This window comes from Rhinoraja longicauda, chromosome 33 (genome assembly GCF_053455715.1).
Source record: "Rhinoraja longicauda isolate Sanriku21f chromosome 33, sRhiLon1.1, whole genome shotgun sequence".
In the NCBI taxonomy this organism is placed as follows: domain Eukaryota; kingdom Metazoa; phylum Chordata; class Chondrichthyes; order Rajiformes; family Arhynchobatidae; genus Rhinoraja; species Rhinoraja longicauda.
Window position 1 is genome coordinate 7,511,126 of NC_135985.1, and position 25,362 is coordinate 7,536,487.

At 39.6% G+C, this 25,362-nt stretch overlaps 1 protein-coding gene across 2 annotated transcripts in view; it reads left to right on the forward strand.

Annotated features, from left to right (window-relative positions):
- tmod2 (tropomodulin 2) overlaps positions 1 to 25,362 on the forward strand; it is a 53,327-nt gene that overhangs the window by 22,244 nt on the left and 5,721 nt on the right. The window contains exons 2-8 of one of the 2 annotated variants that reach the window (XM_078427215.1): positions 1,760 to 1,914; positions 4,624 to 4,780; positions 12,053 to 12,076; positions 19,099 to 19,221; positions 21,100 to 21,174; positions 22,646 to 22,776; positions 24,376 to 24,483. In XM_078427215.1, the coding sequence (XP_078283341.1) occupies positions 1,789 to 1,914; positions 4,624 to 4,780; positions 12,053 to 12,076; positions 19,099 to 19,221; positions 21,100 to 21,174; positions 22,646 to 22,776; positions 24,376 to 24,483 (744 nt within the window). In that variant the 5' untranslated portion in view covers positions 1,760 to 1,788. The remainder of the gene's footprint in view (positions 1 to 1,759; positions 1,915 to 4,623; positions 4,781 to 12,052; positions 12,077 to 19,098; positions 19,222 to 21,099; positions 21,175 to 22,645; positions 22,777 to 24,375; positions 24,484 to 25,362) is intronic. The other variant, XM_078427216.1, reaches the window with a different exon arrangement.

Below are 25,362 nucleotides of genomic sequence, written 5' to 3' on the forward strand. Positions count from 1 at the left end.
CTGCAGTAGAGATTTGTGTATGTACAACTTCGGGTTAAATAGTTCCTACCAAGTTTCTACTTGCTCCACAACTCATCTGTTACAATCTCCCAAGTTTTGTTCACAAGCTCTAAAACTTCACTGAATACCCAAGTATAATGTTCTGGTCCACACGGCCTCCCCAAGGGACACCAGTGTGCACTTGGAACAATACACCGACTTCTATCCATTGCAATGTTTATTCATTTCTTGGACAGATGTTGGGATGGGAGGTGAGAGTTGGCTATGATATGATGCCAGATGCTGGGAGTTGAGATTTAACAATTTGCAGGCTATTTTTGTTTATCGCGGCATTGAGTATTAATGCAAGTACTGGCAGCTGTTCAGTTCCCAACTAATGATTTAAGATTAAATTGACACTCATCATAGACATTTAAACCAGCATTTAGTTTTTGGAGTCATTAAATTAGGTATCATTTTTGATTTGACAACACGGTATAAAGTATATGCCTTTTTTCATTTTTACATGGAATGATTAATTTACTGGTAAATTTGACCATAGTAAAAAGTAGTTTGTTCAGCAATAATTAATACCATTTGAAGTAATGCATTGGAACATGTGACAATAAACTGACCTCGCCCTTGAAACCTTGAAAATGAACCCTTTATAGTTCAAATATCACTTATTTTATAAGGCTCACCGGATTTTGTTGCTAAAGTCTCGTGGGCAGGATAGGTATGCCCACACTGCAAGCATTTAGAAAGACTCAGCCATTATCACACAGAAATTTTTCAGCTGTTGTAAAGGCCACACAGAATGTTAATATTCTTGGCATTTTAAGTCATGAATTGCGCTTCGAGTCACCTATTTGGTGACTTGATTCTCTGGCTAGATTCCTTTGGATAAAGGGCTTTTCATAGGCTCGTGTTCACTGAAGAATGGTTAATCGTGATGAAATGTTTATTTTTTGTGAGAGACCTTGATAGCATTGCCACTAAGCTTGTTCTTCCTCCGACAGGAAAATCTAGAACTGGGGGTTGTAGTTTTCCGAAGGTTCAGACATTAGTTGCAGTCTTTATCACTCATACAATTGTGAATTTTTAGAATTCTACCCCATGTGGCTACGGGTGCTAATTCAAGAGTGAGATAATTACATTTCTTGAACTCTGAAGGGAATCAGGATGTGAGGCTCTGACAGTGAAAATAATACAGTTCAGTCTCATCATAGGAAATTGTCATTCATGTCAATCGTGAATATATCACTAACCTGCTGTTAATTCCTCAAGGATTGGTGTTTGATGTAAGCTCTATCTAATTACATAGTCTTGGATAGGAAGATGTAATACTTGAGCTTTTCAACAATACGACCTGTGTCCGTGCTGACTGACTCTATCTCTGTAGATAGCTTGGTAGAAAGCAAGTTGTAAGGAAGATATGGAACGAGTAAATGGGCAAGAAGGTGCCAGATGGGATGTTCCGTGGTGAAGTTAGAAATTACCACTTTGGTTGGAAGAATTAAATGTTTTCAATGATTCTTTGGGATTTGGAAGCATTTGAGTGTGGCCTTACAGTAACTACAGTGCAACCATATTTTCAAATGACTTCATATCAAGGTGGCTCTGCCCTCTCTTTATATTCTTGGATTTTACTAAATTTTGATTGCATTGGTGCAAACCAGAAACAATTCTGGGGAAACTATGGACTGCCTTTAAATATCTCTGCACACTTTCTTGGCAGGAATTGCATCTGGTTAAAATCTGCATTGTTTTATTGTTGCAGAGTGAAGTGAGATCATTGCTGCCGAAGAGATGGCCCTCCCATTCAAGAAGGACCTGGAGAAGTATAAAGATATTGACGAGGATGAGCTTCTTGGCAAACTGAGTGAGGAAGAGTTGAAGCAGCTGGAAACCACCCTTGAGGAACTGGACCCATCGGTGGGACTGGAATGTTTGACGTTTGCCAGATAATTAGTTTGCAACTTTAAAGCTAAAACATCTGTTTTTTGGGAGAAAATTTGGAGAAAATTTGTAATGTTTAATGACAACTTATTTATACATATAGAATTTTGAAATTGAGATATAAGCCTTGTTTATAACCATTGAATTAAGTTTTACATTTTGCAACTACTGCTTGTCTGTTGCGATGCTAAAACAGGTTTGTGTGACTTCAGAGGAGTTCTTTATAAAAAAGTGGTATAATAATAGTTCTGTTGTCATTCTATCAATCTCCAACTCTAACCACCTGGTTTCCAGATCTTATTTTGGCATTTTCCCCACAGCAACATCTGTAATAAACGATTCAGTAGCATGAAAAATTGTTTGTATACGACTTCATCGCCCAACATCTGCAAGCATGCCACATTATTGTGCAACTAGAAAACGTCATATTGCTGATGTTGTAGTGATAAGTCTTATTCCGGGCATGTCATTATCTCAAGATTGGTTTAGTTATAAGTTTTAATTAAATCATGTCGATGAGTTCCGTTTTAATCTGTGGTTTATACATTTATATTGGTCACTTGTTCAAAATCTGTCTACCCCTTCCTGCAAGTGTTCATGATAAAAGAACCGTATTCCCTCTGATCATCTTCACTTCATCAGAATTGAAGGGCTTAGAGTGTTGTCGATGAAGTTAAAGGAATGGATGGGGAAGTAGTGGGGAGAGGAGTGTGTATAATGTAACGCATAGATTAGAATTGATAGGGTAAATCACACTTTTGGGCAAAGTAAGGGAATCGAGAACCAGACATAGTTTTACGGTGGGGGGGGGGGGGTGTAACTTTTTTTACACAAAGGTTGGTGGGTGTGTGGAACAAGCTGACGGAGGAGGTAGTTGAGGCAGGTACTATTGCAACGTTTTAGAAGCATTTAGACAGGTACATGGATAGGATAGGTTTGGAGAGATATGGGCCGAACGCAGGCAGGTGGGACTTGTGTAGATGGGGCATGGTGGTCGGTGTAGGCAGGTTGGGCCGGAGGGCCTGTTACCACGATGTATGACACTAACACATCCTAAAGTGTTAATGGGACCAAGGATGTATTGAGAAGCTTGGAGCAGTTTTGGGGTGTGCTGCTAGAGTGATGGCAAATCAATGACTAAAGTAGAGATTAATTATCAGAAAAAAATCCTTTGTTCACGAGGGTAAATAAAATTAGCGATGTAATATTTGAAAATCACTTTTGAAATGGTGTTGCAATTAACGTCAATGAGGGAAAATTTCACTTGTCAATAATTTGCTTTTATGTAGAAGTGTCCTTGGGTGCAAGGTATGTGGACGTAATGATCCTCTGGATATTTAATCCACTAAAAAGTTTTTCTCGGGGTAGAGATGATGTGTAAACAGTGGATAGTGTTATTGAGTAAATAGTTATTAATACACTGATCTTAGTTTAAGTGTGGACCAAATGAAAATGCATCATGCGTTTTTTGGCTTGTTTCCTTCTTACCAATCTCTATAATCAGTCAAATGTTTGTCCATGTATATATGTGCAGCATGTATAAGTTTGCACATGTATATGTGTATATTCTGATTTATGTCAGGAATCTAGCTTTTTTTCATGTCTCTTAATTTTTAGAGACTGACATGGATATTTTCTCAGCAAGATGTTGCTGGGGGAAGGTTGGGGTAAGAACCTTGAATTATTGGAGGGTGGATACCCTGATGTTTGTTAGACTGAAAGTTAGAGATGGGGAAGGAAAGGATGTAAAAATAATTCCACGATGAGTGAATGGAACTAGCTGTCATCAAAACAGAAGTGTTTCTATTGATGGTAAGTAGAAGATAGAAGAGTAATGGCAGAGTTGGAGGCACAAGGAACTTGATCAAAACACAAAGTGCTGGAGAAACTCAGAGGGTCTGTGAAGGGAAGCATCCTTCAACCACTGAAGGTCACCTCACCTTCTGTCTCCTTTCTCTGTTCGTTTACTTATTTACTTATTTATCTATTTATGCATTTCCCTATGTTCTCTAAATCCCTGTAAAGCGTCTTTGAGTATATGAAAAGCGCTATATAAATGTAATGCATTATTATTATTATTATCTGTGAAAGAAATTGGCAGGCAACAATTCTGGTTGGGAACCTTCATCAAGGCCTGAAGATTATTTCCGACCCAAAATGTCACTTATCCACTCCTTCCAAAGATGATGCGTGACTCGCTTAGTTCCTCCAGCACTTTGTGCAGTTGCATAGTTGAGATGAGTTGAGGAACATCAGGTTTGGGAGATAGAGGCGACTCTTGGTGATCAGGTACATGTTCAGTTAGAGGCCCTTCTCAGTGACACTCAACGCCATGCTTACAACACTGGTCTCTTTTCACTCCTACTATCTTCCAGAAATGTCCCCTGATTCATGATATCCTCATTAGTTCATTAAGCTAAGTCTATCCTATTCTAAAACATGCACACTTAACAAAAGGCAAACCAGCCTTATTCCACATGCCATTTACATCATATCATTGATTCTAGAGACAGATTCATGTTTTGTCTGTCATTTTTTCCTTCCATTACTTAAGGTTAATGTATATTTAGAAAGATCCTGACATTAATTTTGTTTCCAACGTTTTTATCTTTTTTGAAAGGAATAGCTTTATGTGTAATATGTTTTCTGTTTAGACGTAAACTTATTTTCCCTTGCTTGTTCTAGCATGCGCTGCTGCCAGCAGGCTTTCGTCAGAAGGATCAGACTGTCAAATCTCCAACTGGCCCCTTTGACCGGGATCAGCTACTCGTGTTCTTGGAGAAGGAGGCCTTGGAATACAAGGATAGGGAAGATTTTGTGACTTTCACTGGAGAGAGAAAAGGTACAATGCTAAACTTGGATCCATAATTGTTTGCATGTTTGTGTCTTCGAGGGAATTAACAAAAGATGCATTGCAAAGGATTTTGAATCTTAACACTTTCAGTCTAGTGCGTGTAAAGTAGGTGGGAGGTCAAATGCTAAAGTTTTCTTCAGTCATTTACTCTTAATTTTATTTATTTTTTCAAATCTTCCATTGTGACATTTACAAAATATCAGCATTGGTTATTTTAATGTTCAGCATAATTGGCAACTAAAAATCTATTATACTATTAACTTTTACATTAAAACAAAGCATTGATACAGAATTAAAATCTTACAGTATGCAATACCTGCAATGACTTGCAATTAGTTTTGCCGTCTGTTTTAGAGGGTTTTTAGTCATTCAGTAGACATTTGTCTTTTAAGACATTCATCAAAGATCCCTGAAAAAGGAACAAAACTGCAGGAAGGGTAAAATCACTGAAATTGTTAATGAAAAATGGGTGGTTCCTGCTGTTCTTTTTTGAAGAAGAAGCAGACTTCAAGACGTTGTAATGAAATTCAAATGAGAGGATGTCAATGTAGTACGTTCCTGTCATGCATCAGGCATGCTAATTGCAGTCTTTAAATGTGCTTTAGTTGAGGCGAAATATTTTTTAAAAGGCTAATGGTACTTGGTATGGTTGCTTCTCATTTAGGGATTTTCTGTTGGCAGCAATTTGGGGTCTTGTATTTAACTCTTGGATGGGTTTGCGTAGAAATCTAATACCTTGAGGTGAATGGCAATGCCAAAACATTGCTGATCTAAATGCATATTTAATGCTCTTCCAAGTACTTACTGACTGTTAAATAACATTGGCATTTCCAGCTAGTAACCATGCCAGATGTTCTCCACACTCCTTAGCATGGAGAGTAAGCTTCCCACGACAGTACCCTGCTCTTGTAAATACATATACAGTGAGCAATCTTTATAGGCTCCCATTTCAGGGCTTTGAAACAAATACCATAATGAAAACCACATGTTTATCATTTACTATATATTAAAAACTAAGAAAGGATGGAAACGGTGTCTATTTACAATGAACTGCAGGCCATTGCAAGCTATGATCTTAGATTAAGTCAGTGTTTGTATATGTAAATATAATTATGAAAGAAAATTTTTACTTCTCAAGAATGCTGAACATTGATGTAATAGTATGTAACTTTCCTAAACACTCAAATATTCATGATTCTCATTGCAAACTTGGATGATGGGATCCAGGCATTTGGTTTTGTTTTTGCAATCCTCGAGAAAATAGATTATTTGGTTAGAATGTTGAGATTGAAGGCAAATTTTATTGGAAATCTCACTTTGCATAATTTTAGATTCCTGAAGTAAAAGCAGTGGGCACCTAAACGTTGACTTTGACTGTAGTTTTACATTATTGCAAGTCTTTATGGGCTTTTCCTGTGGATATTTTGGATACAAATTAATTTAATAATTAAGCAAGCTTTAAAACCACTTGGATTTTTGGTCTCAACACCTCATTTGTAGAATATCAATAACATATTTTACACAGTTCAATGGTTAAAATGCAGTGGTACAAATGATAAATTATTATACACTTCATACCTTCCTAGTTGCTCCATTCCACCTTCTGCACCCCATTTGCACCTTCTACTGCTAAATCCATGTTCCAGTAATGAGCCTATTAAGAACTCGTCACTTTGAAATCCTGCAACTTCCTACTTGGCTAGCAGATTAGCAGTGTTTACTGTTAGAATTGTTTTTTGAGCTTGCTTAAACTTCTAATGTATTTCTACAGAATTAAATCTCTAAATCTGAAGTCGAGGAAAGAAAAAAATACAAAATGACTTCCCTACAAGTAGTTCTTGATTAACTAGGTCTTAAATTTCATGGCTAGTAGAACTGCTGGAATCATATCTTACACCTTACAAAATCATGTTATTTTTGCTTTTTGATTTTATTTGAATGCATTTGTGAGAACCATATACATTCCAAATCATGAGAAGTAACCGTGTACTTTAGATCGCTTCATTTCATTATACCTTGCGATTCTTGGGTTTTTGCGATCAGAAAGAAGTGGAGCAGAACTTGTATATTTTCTAACCTCTTGGTTAGTTAATAACCTGTACCAGTATGTATTGGATTCAGCATTTGTATTCCTGGTGTTTATAAAACATATCTGCCCACCGAGTCCACATCGGCTATTGATCACCCGTTGACATTAGTTCATAAGACAGGAGCACAATTGGGCCATTCAATTCATCGAGTCTGCTTCGACATTCAATCATGGCCCTACTATCTTTTCTGCTCAACCCCATTCTCCTGCCTTCTCCCTGTAACATTTGACACCCTATCAATCTCTGCTTTAAAAATACCCCAAGACTTGGCCTCCTCAACAGTCTGTGGCAATGAACTCCTCAGATTTATAACCCTATTCTATGTTATCCCACCTTCTCATCCACTCCCCATATGCCAGGGGCAACATACAGCAGCCAGTTAGCCTACAAACCCTGTCGTCTTTGGGATGTGGGTAGAAACTGGAGCACCTGGAGGAAACCCACTCGGTCATAGGAGAAACTGCAAACTCCACACAGACAGTACCCGAAGGGTGGTTCAAACCCAGGTCTCTGACGCTGTGAGACACTGGCTCTATCAGCTGCAATACTGTGCCATCTCTGGCGCTGCTGTACCACAACTGACCCCCAACTACGCAAATTGAGACTTGTGGAAAGTATGCGGTTTTGGAATTAACTTTGCGGAATTGTTGTCAAAGGTTTTTGAAGCTGTAACATTGACTGTCATTGGTACTTTTAGAGGTTACATTAATGGCTTCACTCATCTTGTAGAGCAATCAGTCTCCTTGCTGATATGTTAGGAATGTGTACCTCGATGAATTTGACTTTATTGTAGCTTATTAATGCAGTTTGAAGTGTGGGTCGACTGCAGCTGTTCTGATGCAAACTTTACCTTTTGAGAAATGCCAATCAGTGAATGCTTCAACACATGAATAACTAGGCCAAGTATGAGAAACATTCAGAACACCAGTCATATATTAATGTCAAAAATGACATTATTTGTCCTGAAGTCAAAATGTCTCGCTCTTCTGCAGAGGTAGTAGTGTAATAGGAGTACATTTCAGTAATGGAGAAAAGTTTTAAGATTTGCAAAGTGATCTCCTCATCACTAGCCTCTGCGTATCTTGAATGTGACAACCATATTCTTGTTTTATGTTTCGAAGTGGTACTATCAAGGGGACTCAATGTTGTATTGATTCCAATGGCGTTAATTCAAAAGTAGGGTCTCCTTTAACCAGAGTTCACTGGAAAGCTGACCTTAGCAATGTAATCCACATTGCCGTTAGTAAGATCCAAATGTTGAACCCTGAAGTGTCTGTTTGAACTACTTGTTATTCTGAACACATCTTATTGTAAGATGGGTGAAGCTGGTCCTCAATCAATCCTTTGCATTTTGGTGTAATATTTGCAATTTTGCCTTTCAAGGCCAATGCTTTTACCCTGAGGTTTGACCAAAAGTAAACACTCGGAATTCTAATGATGTGGGCAACTGAGGCCTCGTTTTCCTTGCTTTAAATTCTAATTTCCATGATGTCAAGGCTAGCAAACCAATAGCCTTTACAATTTAATTTTTGTATTTACATTGCATTTATTCTTAATTTATGAAGATGTAAATCCCATTAATTTTTTATGGCCACCATAACCTACCACTTAAAAAGTGTGCCATTTTGTCTTTCTAGGATTGAAAGTGGGAGTAGCTAAGTTATTGTATGTGCCGTACTCGATCAATTTCCCCATACCTATCAATGTGGCTGGCTCTTAAATGCCGCAAGAAATGGTCTAACGGAACATTCCGTCCAAGTGTATTTGGGGTTGTCCAATAAATGCAGTTTTATCAGCAACACCCAAATCCTGAAATATAAATAATTACAAATAAATTAAAACTCCAAAGCCCCAGGACAACATAGAATACCTATTTTTTGCAAAGTGGTGAATACACCTTAATTTCCTTCCAATAGACAATAGGTGCAGGAGTAGGCCATTCGGCCCTTCGAGCCAGTACCACCATTCAATGTGATCATGGCTGATCATTCTCAATCAGTACCCCGTTCCTGCCTTCTCCCCATACCCCCTGACTCCACTATCCTTAAGGGCTCTATCTAGCTCCACTGACTTGGATTATAGGATTATCTCACTTTTGGAAGTCCACATGGAGTTTGTTATGAACATAATTTATAAAGGTCCCGTCACCTGCCATGTTACTGACTCCCTCCATATATCAATCAGTTGCATTTGTTGCAAACAACTTGCCCTTCACACATTTGTGCTTCTAAATGGGCGGACGCATGACCAAATACTCAGACATTCAGGTTCCAGTTCCTCTGACAGAAGGAGCAAACTGTTCCAATTACCTTGCTTCCTTTACCATTCAAATGCTAATTGTAATTTTCCATTCATTTGAATAAACAATCGGAGGTTTCCTCAACTGTTTTGTACTAACTGGGCGGTACGGTGGAGCAGCGGTAGAGTTGCTGCCTTACAGTGCTTGCAACGCCGGAGAACAGGGTTCAATCCCAATATGGGTGCTGTCAGTACGGAGTTTGTACGTTCTCCCCGTGACCGGGTGGATTTTCTCTGAGATCTTCGGTTTCCTCCCACACTCCAAAGATGTACAGGTTTGTAGGTAAATTGGCTTGCCAAATGTAAAAATTGTCCCTCGTGTGTGTAGGATAGTGTTAATATGTGGGGATCGCTGGTCGGCGCGGACCAGGTGGGCCGAAGGGCCTGTTTCCGCGATGTATCTCTAAACTAAACTAAAACTAAAGCTGATGAAAACTGAGGTTCTAAAGATTTACTTTGAATTCCTTAACCCATTTGCAAAATTTTCACATTTTGATTTCATTTGGTTCCCGATTTGCTTTTCTTTGTACCTTTTTCTCCATTGTGCAAATAGGCAGCATTTTCATTTAACAAATCTTTTTTAATGGTTCCTCATTCTTCTTATCTTTCTTTCTCTCTTATATAGAAAGGATTTTGCAGCTACTTTGAGCTTTACATTTCTCCTCTTTATCTCCCATTTTCTTTACTCTAGCAGAGGTAAACATAAAAATGAATGATGGAACTTGGATCATGATGTACATTTAATGTCACTTCAACTTGAGTACTGAAGAAACACCTGAAATAAAAGTTTGTCAAAAAGCTGCAAATGCTGGAAATCTGAAATAAAAACAAAAATGTTGGAAACTAAACAGATCAGGCAGCATCTGTGGAAAGAGAAATATTTAATGTTTTGAGGTTGGCACCTTTATCAGAACAGGAAATGTTTACAGTATTTTTAATATTTATTTAACTTTAACTAGCTTTACTCATGGCTTAATGTTATTTTGGGGTCTTTGGGACGGATGGAGTTATTTATATATTCTAGATGTTCAGCTTTATTGAATTACCAGAAAAATGATAGAGACAATAGAAATCTAATTAAAAAAATTGTTTGTCCCCTGTAGTTGATGTGGAAATGAGCCAAGTTTTTCAAGTGGTCTAGACCGATTTTTGCATTACTTAGTTCTATCCGTTATTATTTCTGTTTTGTAGACTATTCGGCTTAGTAACAATATGCAGCAATTTAAATTGGTGGGTGTGGGATTTGTGCACATAAGCAGTCTAATAGTCTCATGCGGTACTGAGGTAATGGTGCATTATATGAAGTACATTTTGAGATCTCGAATCAAGTCATAAAATGTGCCTAATCAAATGGATCTAAAAGACTCCATGGTGCTATTTAAAGAGCAGGAGTTTTGAAAATGGAATTTCTTTTAGTAAGTTGGTCAGTATTTTAATCTTCTAGAAACAAGCAACTGTAGCAGCTGGTTTAACAAGGAAAGATGCAATGTGCTGGAGTAACTCAGCGGGACAGGCAGCATCAACATTTTATTTTATCCGTGACCCACACTGTCATTCTTTTTCTTACACTGTTTGTCTGCTGCCATTGTTTGTGATTTACTGCAGTGCACTGTTGACTTATTTATTTACCTATGTAGCATTTGCTGGAGCTTTACTCACTTGCTTTGCCATGTGTGCAAGACCTGAACTTTTTAATTGTGTTTAACACCTGCACAAAGGTAATTTCTTGTTACCAACACTTTCCACTCAGTGCTATTGCAGTATATGGTATTTTGACCTTCAAAATCGTCAATGGGTTAGATTAAAACCTAGTTTATTAAAATCTCTGACCAAGTACAGAAGGGAAAATTTAGCCTGTCTCCATTGCAATGCTCAATTTCTTTTGTTACTAGTACTCCACGCAATGCAGCTTCAGTATTCACTACTTTATTTTTTTCTGTATTTGTTCCTAATTTGCTTTTTCAATTCAATTTTCAATCTTATTTCATTCTGACATACTCTTTCATGATCCATTTTCGATTTTTAAAAAAATGATAATTTCACCATGATCATGTCCAGGGATGTCCATCTAATACCAAATTTTAGACATAGTTAATTCCATTTGAAAACTAGATTTAAATAGTTTGGTCACTAAATACTACTTATTCCTCTTCCAAAATGTATACGGTTTGGATCTGCAAATCTGTTTCCCACATAAATAGATTATACATCTTAAAACATACAGTAAAACATATAGTTTATAAGTGGTAGGAACAGAATTGGGCCATTCGGCCCATCAAGTCTACTCCGCCATTCAATCATGTCTGATCTATCTTTCCCTCTCAACCCCGTTCTCCTGCCTTCTCCCCATAACCCGTGACATGCGCACTAATCAAGAATCTATCAATCTCTGCCTTAAAAATATCCATTGACTTGGCCTCCACATCCTTCTGTGGCAATGAATTCCATAGATTCACCACCCTTTTACTAAATAAATTCTTCCTCATCTCCTTCGTGGGTGCTAGCATCTGGAAAACACAGATTTAACTAGAGTATGTGTTGTGTAGGAAATATCTTGGAATGGACTCTCTCTGAATTATGGAAACTTGTTGCATGCATTAAAGGGCATGAGATGCATGGGCTATCTGAGAATATTGCTGTATGCCTTGACCAGATGTATGCTGGTGGGTTTTTTTGTACATGGATTGCAATTGTTGCATGGCCTGTCCACTGTTTCTGCTGTATTTATATTTAATATTTCTAATGTAAAGTATATTCTATTTCTCAAACCTTGCACCCTGTGCTACTCTGTGTTTACTATTGACCGTTTTTGCTGGCTTTTCCTAATTTGCTAACCAATCCTCTCTGCTGCTCATCCTAATGCCAACCACAGGAGCAGCAGCTGCCATTACTTCAGGTGAGAAATCCCTCGGAAGAAAGACTTTCTGATCAATTATTTTTCCAGCATGTACACCCACACTGAAAATCTCATGGAGACAACAACAGACTGTTTTTATTCTTCTTGTTTTCCATTTTAATGTCCAAGTTTTCATCTGTAGTTATTGGTGACATTGTGACCTTGTTCCAACTTTAAATGGTGTGATACAGGGAAAATAATGACGCAAGAGTTTACTGAGTTTCTTTCATTCAAACATATTGCTAAACAACTGTTTAGAATTAAAACTTAATTAACCTGTGGTTCTCATTTGGAGAAGCTGATGTTTTGACATTTAAAATGAGTTGCCTATGCGGTTGGTTAACAAACTGATCCATCTTCAGTTAATGGGGAATATTCTGTTTGCTTTTGAGTTTGTTCTGTGCCCTCCTCCATCTGTACCCCTAAAGTTTAAAGGATTGTTCATGGTATGTGAAACTTTCCTCAATTCATTTCTATATGTTTTCGTATTCCTTTCCCACAGTTTACTAGGCCATCATTTTTTTTTCTTTTTTGTGGCGTGCATGATATTGCATCTGAACTTGCGTCAAATCAGAAATGTGGACCTAATCTTAATGCCTCGTTTATATATAACTTGGTGCAAACTAAACTACAGTGGTAAGATTATTACACAGTTCCACGCGTCTCTTGTTAAAATGACTGGAAGGTTTGCCATAAAATGTTTGGTCATCAATATAATATGCTGTTGATTTGAAGTCACCCTTGCATTTCTTGATATTGGGTTGCAGGAAAATTGTTTCCAGCGACATTTCTGAAACTTAATGCAGATGATACTAAGATAGGTGGTGTGGTTAATAATGAAGTAGAGTTTCAAAGTCTACAGAGAGACTTGGGCCTTTTGGAAGGGTGGGCTGAAAGATGGCAGATGGAGTTTAATGCTGATAAGTGTGAGGTGCTGCATTTTGGTAGGACAAATCAAAATAGGATGTACAGGGTAAATGGTAGGGAATTGAGGAATGCAGTGGAACAGAGGGATCTGGGAATAACTGTGCATTGTTCCCTGAAGGTGGAATCTCATGTGGATAGGGTGGTGAAGAAGGCGTTTGGTATGCTTGCCTTTATAAATCAGAGCATCGAGTATAGAAGTTGGGATGTAATGTTAAAATTGTACAGGGCATTGGTGAGGCCGAATCTGGAGTATTGTGTGCAGTTCTGGCCGCCAGATTATAGGAAGGATGTCGACAAAATGGAGAGGGTACAGAGGAGATTTACTAGAATGTTGCCTGGGTTTCAGTACTTAGGCTACAGAGAGAGGTTGAACAGGTTGGGTCTTTATTCTTTGGAGCGTAGAAGGTTGAGGGGGGACTTGATAGAGGTTTTTTAAATTTTGAGAGGGACGGACAGAGTTGACGTGGGTAGGCTTTTCCCTTTGAGAGTGGGGAAGATTCCAACAAGGGGACATAGCTTCAGAATTGAGGGACAAAAGTTTAGGGGTAACATGAGGGGTAACTTCTTTACTCAGAGGGTGGTGGCTGTATGGAATGGGCTTCCGGTGGAAGTGGTGGAGGCTGGCTCGATTTTATTATTTAAGAGTAAATTGGATAGGTATATGGATAGGAGGGGATTAGAGGGTTATGGTCTGAGTGCAGGTAGATGAGACTAGGTCAGGGAGAATGGTCGGCGTGGACTGGTAGGGCCGGACAGGCCTGTTTCCATGCTGTAGTTGTTATATGGTTATATGGTTATAATGCGGCATTGGATTTGAAAGAAATGTAAGGTTGGCTGTTTGCAATAGTTCTGCTTTTAGCCAATACTGCAGTATGTTGCCCCTAAAGAATGTTTTGTAGGTGTAGAAGTAGCACTCTGGTTACCCATGTTTTGAATCCGTCTGAATTAACAGCAAGGTCACTTGTTTTTCAAATGGTGGAAACAGTTCTTGCCAAATGATTAGTTTAGCTTAGTTTAGAGATACAGCGCGGAAACAGGCCCTTCGCCCCGCCGAGTCCGCACCGACCAGCGATCCCCGCACATTAACACACTCCTACACGCACTGGGGACAATTTACACTTATACCAAGCCAATTAACCTACAAACCTGTATGTCTTGGGAGTGTGGGAAGAAACCGAAGATCTTGGAGAAAGCCCACGTGGTCATGGGAGAACGTACAAACTCTGTACAGACAGCACCCGTAGTCGGGATGGAACCCGAGTCTCCTGCGTTGCATTCGCTGCAAGGCAGCAACTCTACCGCTGCACCACCCTGCTGCTCTTATGAAAAAAAAATGGAGGCATTGATATATTTTATTTATAAATACATAAGGTGTTAGGGGAAATTACATTGAGGCCTTTGTGCCGCAAACTAATTGGTCTGTAATAGTTTTTGTAAACTGAATAAATTCTTAATGGATTAAGATCTAAATTTTAAGATTTAAGATTTGGAAAGTGGTAAATCAACTGATAGAAAATAGTGACTTAAGACTTAAAAAGACTTAACATCTTTATACCAAATCTCATTAAAGAAATAATCTCAACAAGGAAATTATACTGCTAATTTAAAATAGGTTAAGTACTAATTTCACCACATTGCCCATTTCTGTGTAATTTTCAACATTTTTTGTAGGAATATTTCAACATCCGTTTCAGAAATATTAGCAAAGAAAATATTTCTCTTTTCTGCCAAATCGTTAGTACTAGTGGAGGGTATGTGATGCCTGGCACAATACTTGAATTGGTGCAGGTAAGAGGTTGACTTGGATATGTATTGTTTCTTCATCAATGTTGAAGAGAATTAATGTTTAATGTGTGAGGTGAGGTACCAGTCAAGTCGGCTGATTTGTCACGAGTGGTGTTAACCTCATGTCAGAGTTTCCTGAGTTGTGCCTTGTAGGTAATGGAACGGTTTTGGGCTGCTAAGAGGCGAAACTCTTGTTTCAGGATGCCTTTTATGTTGTAGCCATAAAATATCTGGTCAAAAATAGGTCATCCTGAAGTCTTTGTAGACAGTCCATTAAGTTGTGGTGAACAGTGAGTCCTCTTCCCCAAGAATGTTGATTATCTTGGGCTGGCCAATAACATTGACATAGGACACAGCGGCGCAATGGTAGAACTGCTGCCTCACGGCGCCAGAGACCCGGGTTCCATCCTGACCTGGGGTGCTCTCAATGTGGAGTTTGCACCTTCTCCCTGTGACCGCATGTGGTTTCTCCCGCGCTCCGGTTTCCTCCCACATTCCAAAGACATGCATGTTTATAGGTTAATTTGCCCTAGTGTGTCGGATAGAACTAGGGTATGAGTGATAATTGGTCGCTGCAGACTCGGTGGGCCAAAGGGCCCGCTTCCACATTTGTAACTCGAAACTAATCTTTAAGCAAGGCCAAGGTTGTTTAAAACTCTCTCTTGTTGGGGATGATCATTGCCCAGTACCTTTATGCTATGCATGTTGCTTGAGAATGCAGGGCAAACTGATTTTTTAATTATTGCATTTAGTTTGGGTGTGCCAAAACATTTCCCTGAAAAGAAATTTGAAGGAATTGGGGATAGATTTTAGTGTTGCAGCAGGTGGAATACCTAGAGTCTGGATCTTGTGTTGGTTTGATTTAATGATTGTTAATTCAAATTATTTTGAGTTGCATGCCTATAAAAATAAAACATGTTTATCTAAGAATGTGTTCATTGTGCTGAGTATTAGTCCCGAAAGATTAGTGGACGCAAAGTGCTGGAGTAACTCAACGGGTCAGGCAACATCCCTGAAGAACATGAATAGGTGACGCTCGGGGCGGGACCCCTCTTAAGACAGGCTGATATTGTCAATACAAGCATTTATGAGCAGCCGGTTCAGGTGGATGAGTAATCTACCTTTCTAGAGCAGGTACTTATTGACTGATGCACTGAGCTTGCACCTCCAACTTAATACAGATATGTATTCCTCCGAATCCAAATAATGTAAACTTTATTGCAATCAAACACCCAGGTCTTTGCATAATATATAACTTTACCAGTTGCAAGGGTAACTCCTTTAAAAAAAAAAAATCTAGATTTGTAATCTACATGAAATTTGGGTAATTGCCTTTTGGTCCCGTAGTCCATGAATAGGCGATGACATTTTAATGATGATCTGATTTATTTTACCATGCACGTTCTCCAAAACCAACTGCTAATGCATTTAACTTTATTACTTCAGGCGTTTAAGGAACGTGGACTGGTTCAATTGCTTCCATCAGTTATGAAATTGCCGAACCAATTAAATCTTGAGCTTTTTTGACTGGTAATAAGTTGGTTATAAATTGTTTTAAAAGCACCATAGTTCAACAGCCCCCTGCAAGGGCAAAACTGTCATTCCCAGGTGATCTCTGAACTCTGGCCTTCCCCATGATGCTAATACCTTCATCTAGAAAACCAATTGAAATAAACACCGTGATGGACAAAAAATACAGCTTTGCCAGTGTTATCTATGGGGAGAAAAGCTGTTTAATTTTATTTTTTGTGTTTTGTGTTGTGTTAAAATGGCTTGTTTTGAAATTTAAGTTTATAAATATCTGAATAGTGAGCCTTGTGCTAATTGTTTACTGCTTCTACACATGCTCCAATGTTTAATATTTCTATAAATTACAATGATATAGTTAATGCCCGCTCCAAGTTGCTTATGTTCAATTACTGTTCAATTTGACATATGGGCTCAGCGTATAACTCTTTGAATTAGCTGGGGAATGGGTTGATGTGGCATTGATTTGACCTTTTTGGATGACATTGGGGCAGAATTCGGCCATTTGGCCCATCGAGTCTTCACCACATTCTCCAGCCTTCTCCCTGTAATTTTTGACACCCTTACTAATCAAGAACCTATCATTCTCCGCTTTAAAAAATACCCAATGACGGCCTCCACAGCCGTCTGGCAATGAATTCCCCAAATTCACCACCCTCTGGCTTGAAATTCCTCCTCACCTTCATTCTAAACGTATGTCCTTTTATTCTGGCGCTCTGCCCTCTGGTCTTAGACGCTCTCGACATCCACTCTCTCTAGGCCTTTCATTATTCTGTAGGAAAAACAGATACACTCAGTTATCTAAAAGTCTGACTATATTCTGAGGAGTGTTTAGTAATCCACTCTTGTTCCTGCAACAAGGGATAATTGTGTGTTTTTGGTTAATCTACAGATGGTAATGATACAAATAATTTCCACTGAATTTACTATTTGTTCTTCCTGATTTTATTTTCTTGCATCGAAATGGCATTTGATAATAATCCTCTGCAGAAATTGTTCAGCCAAAAGAATTTGAAGTGATTCTTAAAGCTGTTTACACAGTTAGCTGGCTGTTTAAAAGCAGTGCTTACCAAGGACTTCATAGTTTTGGATACATTTGCAGGAAAAATACATGTAGCTGTTAGAATAAATACTGAGGGAGTGTGTTCATTTTTTTTTTCATTGCATATAAATACTTTTACACATGTAACATGCTCTAAAGCCCATAAACTAGAAGTCGGGCAACTTATTCAAAAAGAGATCATGAAACAAGCGTCCTCCATAGTGTAATCTGCCCAAACATAGGTTTAAGGTGAAGGGGAAAAGATTTAATAGGAATCTGAGGGGTAACCTTTTCACACAAAGGGTGGTGGGTGTATGGAACAAGCTGCCAGAGTAAGTAGTTGAGGCTGGGACTATCCCAACATTTAAGAAACAGTTAGACAGGTACATGGATAGGACAGGTTTGGAGGGATATGGACCAAACGCAGGCAGGTGGGATTAGTGTAGCTGGGACATGTTGGCCGGTGTGGGCAAGTTGGGCCGAGAGGTCTGTTTCCACACTATATCACGCTATGACTAAAATGACAAGCCATCTGTTCCATGTAGGTGTTTGAATCCTGGAGAATTTTGTACTTTGAATTCTGTCCTTTGTTAGAGAATGCAGCCCAATAATAGTTTTATTCTATGGCATAAAGATAACTTCTCTATAAATCACCTCCCACACACATGATCCCTGGCACCAAGGACAAAGGTAGCAGTGCACTGGAATACTGCCACCTGCAGGTTGTCCAATTTGTTCACTGATATGATGGGGGAAAAGCGGTCTTCACCACCACAGGGTCTGGGTCCTTGATGTCCCTCTATCCAGTCTCTACTAAAGTGGGGAGTACCTATATCTGGAACACTGCAGCAGTTCAGGGTGGTAGTTCACCAATGTCACCTTGAGGGCAATTGAGGGTAGATAGTTCAGACCCTTTTCCATTCGGTGAAAATGTCAAAATCTAAGGGCATAGCTTTAAGGCGAGAGAGGCAAAGTTTAAAGGAGGTGAGTGGGGCAAGTATTTCTATATATATAGAGGGTGGTGGGTGTCTGGAATGTGCTGCCAGGGGTGCTTGTGGAGGCAGATGCAATAATGGTATAATAATAATAATAATAATAATCCATTTATTTTATATAGCGCCTTATCACATGCGCAAAGCGCTTTACAAAAACAATTAACATAGAAACAAACAGACAAACTATCCTGACGGAAAAACGGCGAATACTCAACGCCAGCGTCCTCTCACGTCAGGGTCCGGCAGTAGACATTAAAAAGCACAAGACACACAGATATAATTTTTTACACAAAACAGCCATCACAGTGATTGCTCTAGGCATACCCTCACTGTGATGGAAGGCAAAGTCTTATCTCCTCCTCATTCTTCTCCCGTGGTGCCACGAGGTGATCAAGGCTCCCAACTTTTTGAAGCCCCCACCGGGCGATGGAAAGTCCCAGGGCCGAGCCGAGCAGGCCGATGAAAGTCCTGAGCCCCCACCGGGCGATGGAAAGTGCTGCGGCCGAGCCACGCAGGGCGATGAAGGTCCTGAGCCCCCACCGGGCGATGTAAAGTGCTGCGGCCGAGCCACGCAGGGCGATGAAGGGCCTGCGGGCGGGTATGAAGAGGCTTTTAGATTGGCACATGGATATGCATCTTGGCACCATATTCATCACGGACAGTGTGGGCTGAAAGGCCTGTTCCTTACTGTCCTGCACTGCACTTGTTTTATGGTGTAAGATTAATTAAAATATAATTTGTCACAGGAAAGTTATGGTTGCCCAAGCAGAAGCCGATGGACCAACATATAGAGGAGAAAGTGATTCTGGATCCAGAACTGGAAGAAGCTTTGACCAGTGCATCAGATACTGAGCTCTGTGACCTTGCAGGTAAAGCATCTTGAGCAGAACTTCACATTTCTTTCTTTGGTTTGACGATGGATGGCATTTGTGCAAAAAGAAATATGGTTTACTCTTTATAATTTCTAACTTGGCTGTAATTTGTTTTAATAAACAGCAAATACCAAAATTGTACTTCTGGTGGGGGAGAATTTAGAGGATATATTTATCTTGGCTGGGTAAGATATCAAATGTTGTGACTGTAAATTTTATCCCCAATTTATGAATTAATAACTTGTGCAATCTAACTCCCGAGTCAAAACAATAAAAGTCTGTATTCTGACACCCTCAGGACATTGGTGCTGTGGGACTAAGAGCTTTTCCAGAATGTTTGGATGTTATTCCAATTCAGTTTTATCAGGTGTTTACGGGGTAGTATAACATTTTCCAGTGAATCAGATGAGTTTAAAGGGAGAATGGGATAGCAAAGCTCAGTAAGTTAGGGGGGAGATTGGGTAACCAGACCCGGTAAACAAGTTGACAAAAGAGTAAGACGCAAGAAACCGCAGTTGCTGGAAACATGAGTAAAACACAAAGTGCTGGAGGAACTCAGCGGGTCAAGCAGCATCAGTGGAGGGACTGTACAGATGACATTTAGGGTCTCAAGAATAGTCTCAACCCGCAACGTCGTTTGTCCAATCCCTCCACGGATTCTGCCTGACCCGCCAAGTTCCTCCAGCACTTTGTGTTGGGTACTGGATTATCAAGAGTTTTGCTGCATTGTATAAATTGCATCATCCGCTTGATGCTTTAATTTGCAGTGGTTAATAGAAGTCACCCAGGGGCCTGAACTAACAATTCAAATCCTGCCATGGCAGCTGCAGAATTTTAAACTCAGCATTTCGATGTATAATCTAGAATTTTAAGGAAGTCCTTACTTAGTAATTATGTACACAGAACGACAGGAGGTATACCACCTTTATCCAGTCTTTATCCAGTAATTAGAATCCCAAAAATCAAATTGTTCATTGAGTGTTTGGGTGTCTATTGACCAACGTGGAGTGTGCTATTTCTAGAAGGTATTCACAAAATGCTGGAGTAACTCAGCAGGTCAGGCAGCATCTCAGGAGAGAAGGAATGGGCGGCATTTCGGGTCGAGACCCTTCAGTTATTTTCTTATACTACGTGCTATTTCTAGATGCGCTATCAATCATTATTTGGTGCTGGTGTAATCTTTAAGATGAACATTGTTGGCAGTATATAAAAATCAAGAGAATAACACCCAGTGCCACAGTAATAGAATGTATTCCCCCTAAATTCTTACTGATCATTGTACAGCTCATGGATGTTTCCAATGATCTCAAATACACTCAAACCATATTCTATACCCTTGTCTTCATGGACCATAATTGTATCCATTTGTAGGTTAGGGTATCGATAATTTAAAAATGTTTTTGATTTCTTTCCCACGGTACATGATTTTGAAATTATGATTGTAAATCTACATTTGTGTTTACATTCATTGTTTGCATCTGGAGAATAATTCGCGGTGTGACTGACTTTGTGGTAAATGATGAATTCCAGCCGTTTGCCAGGTTAAAGGAACCACAGCCACTTACATTTAGCTGCAATTTACTTCAAGATTAAACTTTTAAATCCATACTTTGTGCAGCATATAAAATGTATGAAAACATGATTGACCTAATTTCAATTAAGGTAAATTGTCCATTCCATCCTTCAAAGGTGTGCCTCGTGTATCATTCAAGGGAAAAACACTGGGGGTAGTTGAATTAATCAGTTACAGCCTTCCTAGTTTGTTAAATTTATTTTGTAGCGTAGTTTAGAACTGCCTCAATTGCAGCAGACATTGTTGAAAGGTTATCAAACCTGTTGTTAAGATTTTATTAATTTGATCTTTCTTAATTCCAGCCATCCTTGGAGTGCATACTTTGAGCAACACTCATTACTGTGATTCAGTTGGTGGAATCAAAGGGAGGTTGAACAGTAAGTTGGAGAATATAACTTGTATATCTGCTTGAAAAATAACTGGCCTTCATGCTGAAAGAATATTACTGATTTCATGGTATTCTGGACAAAATATGATGTTGTGTAAACTGACATAAGAGCAGGATTTAGGGTATACAGCCCTTTGGAGATTGAGCAAAAAAAAAGCTGCTGGAGGAATTCAGCGGGTCAGGCAGCATCTGTCCAGGGAAATGGGCTGACGTTATTTTGGGTCGGGTTCCTTCAGACATTGTCCTGTCTGTCCATTTCTGTCCGCGACTGCCTTGCCTCCTAAATTCCTCCAACACTTTGCAGATGCTGGAATCTTGAGCAAAACAGTCTCATGCATCGGCCTTTGGGGTTTTTTTTTGTTGTCATTCCTTACAGGTCATAGCTGCTCTGATCTTGGCCTCAAACTCTACTTTCCTACCTGCTTCCCTTCCATTACCAGTAACTCGGGCCAGACCAAAACTGCAGCCTTGAATACATTTAGTGACAGCCTCAACTCAGCTCTTTGAGGGAGAGAATTCCAAAGATTCATCCTCTGAAGAAATTCCTTATCTCATTTTGAAATGGTCAACCGCTTTATTCTGAACTATGCACTCCCTGCTTTTCTGGACTCCCCCATTCTCTCCCACCCACCTTGCCAACACTGTCATGTGTCGTTCTTCTAAACTTCCAAAATGTATAGGCACTACGGGATCAGTTGTTCTCTGCTTGCATCCAAGAGCCTTCTCTGAACTGCTCCAATGCAGGTATATACCTCTAACTAAGGAGGTGTAGTCTTGCCAAAGACGTGGACACTTTTCAATAAGTCTTCCAAATTGGTGTACTCAATCTTCCTAACAACAAAGGCCAACATTTGCCTTCTGTATTACTTGCTGTACCTCTGTAAAATGTGTATTTCAATCTCTTTCTAACAGCATTCTAAAATGTCTTAAACTATCTTCTGCTTTTCTGTTGTTCCTCCCAAGGTGGATTTAATTCACTAGCCGGGTTTTTACTTTAACAATTTGTCTATATCTAGGGTTGCCAACTGTCCCGGGATATTCCGTATTTTGGGCTAAATTAGTTTGTCCAGTGCGGGACAAACTAGTCCCATATTAGTAGGGCTGCTGACTTCCTCACTCCCAAATAGGGGACAACGGGTGACGTCACTGCCCCGCACCCCACAATACCTCACCCAGCCAGCGGCCACATGCTCCCGCTCCACCAATGGCAGCTGCCATTGGTGGAGCGGGAGCACGAGGCCGCTGGCTGGGTGAGGTCACGTGGGGCGGGGGGGGGGGCGGTGACGCCACCCTTCGTCCCGTATTTGGGAGTGAGGAAGTTGGCGACCCTATCTACATCTGAAGTTCCATGTCCCTCCTCATAACATGCTTTCTCATCGAGTGTTACAGCACATGTTGCTGCAATACGTGTTTTTTGCAGTGAGACGTGCCTCTGATCTGCTTTGAATGTTACCTTCCAGATGTTGTCAAAGGTGAGAAGGTCAAACCAGTGTTGGATGAGCCGCCCAACCCAACAAACGTAGAAGAAAGTTTACAACGAATAAAAGCCAATGATCCTGGGCTTGTGGAAGTTAATCTTAATAACATAAAGGTAGGATTCCTGTTGTTCAATGCCATGGTATCAATATTTTTCATTTAGCAGGCATTGACTTGAGGACATGTTTTAGATCTTCCAATCTATCTACGATCCTTACTTCTTTTTTTTATCTGCACTTTCTCTGCAACCGTAACACTATATTCTGCACTCTGTTGGTCTCATTTGCACTGCCTGATGCTCTGGTGTATGATATGATTTGTCTTAACAGCACAAAACTACAGTGATACACTTGGCAACAATAAACCAATAGCCAATAAATCCTGGCTCGTTGCAATAAAAGCAGAAAATCTACTTTAATAACCCTTTGGCACAATGATGTTTTCATTTATTAACTTTACTAATCATGCTAGATTTGTAAGGATGTGCTTTTGCAGCCTGTTCCTCAGCACCAGAAGTACCCCTCAGCCATGATGTATTTAGCAGAGGATGTATGCTGTGGAGACCCCTTCTTTTTCAGTTTAATGTTGACCTTTTCAACTTGAATGCTGTAGGTCTGAGATTTTAGCAGATAGTGTACTGTAGTTTGGCATCGTTCTTGCTACGGTTGAGTTGTTGTCCAAACTGGTTCCAATGATTTCGGCCAGACTCTTGTTCCTTGATAAGCTCTCCTCCATTCATGGCTGTCAGTAGTTTTGGCCGTAGATGGTCTGGACAGCACAAAATGATTCATGCACACCATGTCATGTAACTAGTTTCTGGACCTCCTGTTTGTTTTTTTGGTACCTGAGCCGTATGAATGTAGATTTTCCTCTCATTGAGGCTATTGTTTCAGTAAAATTAGTACCTGGATCTCTAGGGCAGAACTAGTCTTAATGTTTTCATGGTAGAGGAGACAAGAGGCTCTTCACAAGACCTCGGTTCTGCAACAAACTTATGATCCATTAAGTGGTAATGTTTTCCAGCCTCGTGCTTGTCGTGAATACACATGCAAGCTACAGTGAGCATCCCTCATTCCTAAGGGAGAAACTACGCTCCAAATGCCAGATCCTTCAGCAATTGCATCTTTTGAGTTTTGGCCAGCCAAAATTACTTGGGTGTCGTCCACTTGAAAAAGATGGCCCTTTCTCTCTTATACAAACCAGTATTTAATATGAGCTAAGTTGGATACCTGTAAAAGGCAGGAGTGATATGCAGTCAAGAAATTAGGGGCAGAACAGTGGCACAGTGGTAGAGTTGTTGCCTTACGGCGCCAGAGACCCGGGTTCGATCCCGACTACAGGTGCTATCTGTACAGAGTTTGTACGTTCTACCCGTGACCATGTGGATTTTCTCTGAGATCTTTGGTTTGCTCCCACACTCCAACGACGGCATGGTATAAATTTAAATTGTCCCGAGAGTGTGTAGGATATTGCTAATGTGTGGGAATCGCTGGTTGGTGCGGATTCGGAGGGCCAAAAGGGCTGTATCTCTAAAACTAGAAACTAACATTACAACAAAATCTAAAAAGCAGATTTTCTAGATAGTCAGGTTTTGTAAATATGGCTAAGTTGTTTGAAAACGGCTGTATTGGTCAACAAATAAACTGGTTGACTGGTAGAAACTGATGAGGACTAACAGCAGAGAAAGAACTCAATTATTTGAATTTGCCCTCAGAATATTCCGATTCCAACGTTAAAAGATTTTGCGGAAGGTTTGAAAAAGAATTCTCATCTGAAGAAGCTTAGCTTGGCAGCGACCCGGAGCAATGATCCCATTGCTTTCGTAAGTTTTATTTTATTTATTATTGTGTATTTGCGAGAAATATTCTAGATTAGTTTGTGGTGAATTAACTTGAAATTATGATCTAGTGAAGGAATATGAAAACTCGTTAGTGGAGCATGGCTCACTCTGTCATCGTTGCCTCCTTGCCTTTTAACAACCTCTACCAGGCAAACCTTAGGCAGCCTGTACTGTATTTACCATGTTTCTTTTAATGATTTGTTTAGTTGGATGATATTTGATATTAAATCCTCAGCAATGGGGTTAATTTGTTTTTAAACAAATGTTCTTCTAAGAAAACACAATGTAGTATTGATTTTCCCTCAGTCTGTGAATTATTTATTGAGATGGAACATTTAATCCAAATAAACAGCTTAGTGTTGTAAGTCTAGTGCAAGAATGGAAAAAAAAAGAAATTGAGTGAGACTTCACAATATCACAGTAAAAGGGGATCTGTAATACAGGATTTCAGTAACAAGCAATCAGGAAGAAGGGTCTCGGCTGGAAAGGTCACCCATTCCTTCTCTCCAGGGATGCTGCTTGTCCCGCTGAGTTACTCCAGCATTTTGTGCCTATCAGGAAAGTTAATTGTTTCTCTTCATTACAAGGTGTGTAGATTATAAAAAAAGCGAACTTACTGGTGCAACTTTGCATATTGTGGGTGAGACTGTATTTGAGTTGCAGCGTGCAGTTTTGGAATCTTTATTTAAGGAAGGAAACAGTTTTGGGAAGGTTTACTTTGATTGACTCCTGGGCTAGGAATTGAATGAAGAAAGATTTGAGCAGAAAAGGACACAAAGTGCTGGAGTAACTGAGGTGGCAACAAGGAGACAGAGGTTGAGCGAGTGAGCCAAGTTCTGGCAAATGGAATATGATATGGGA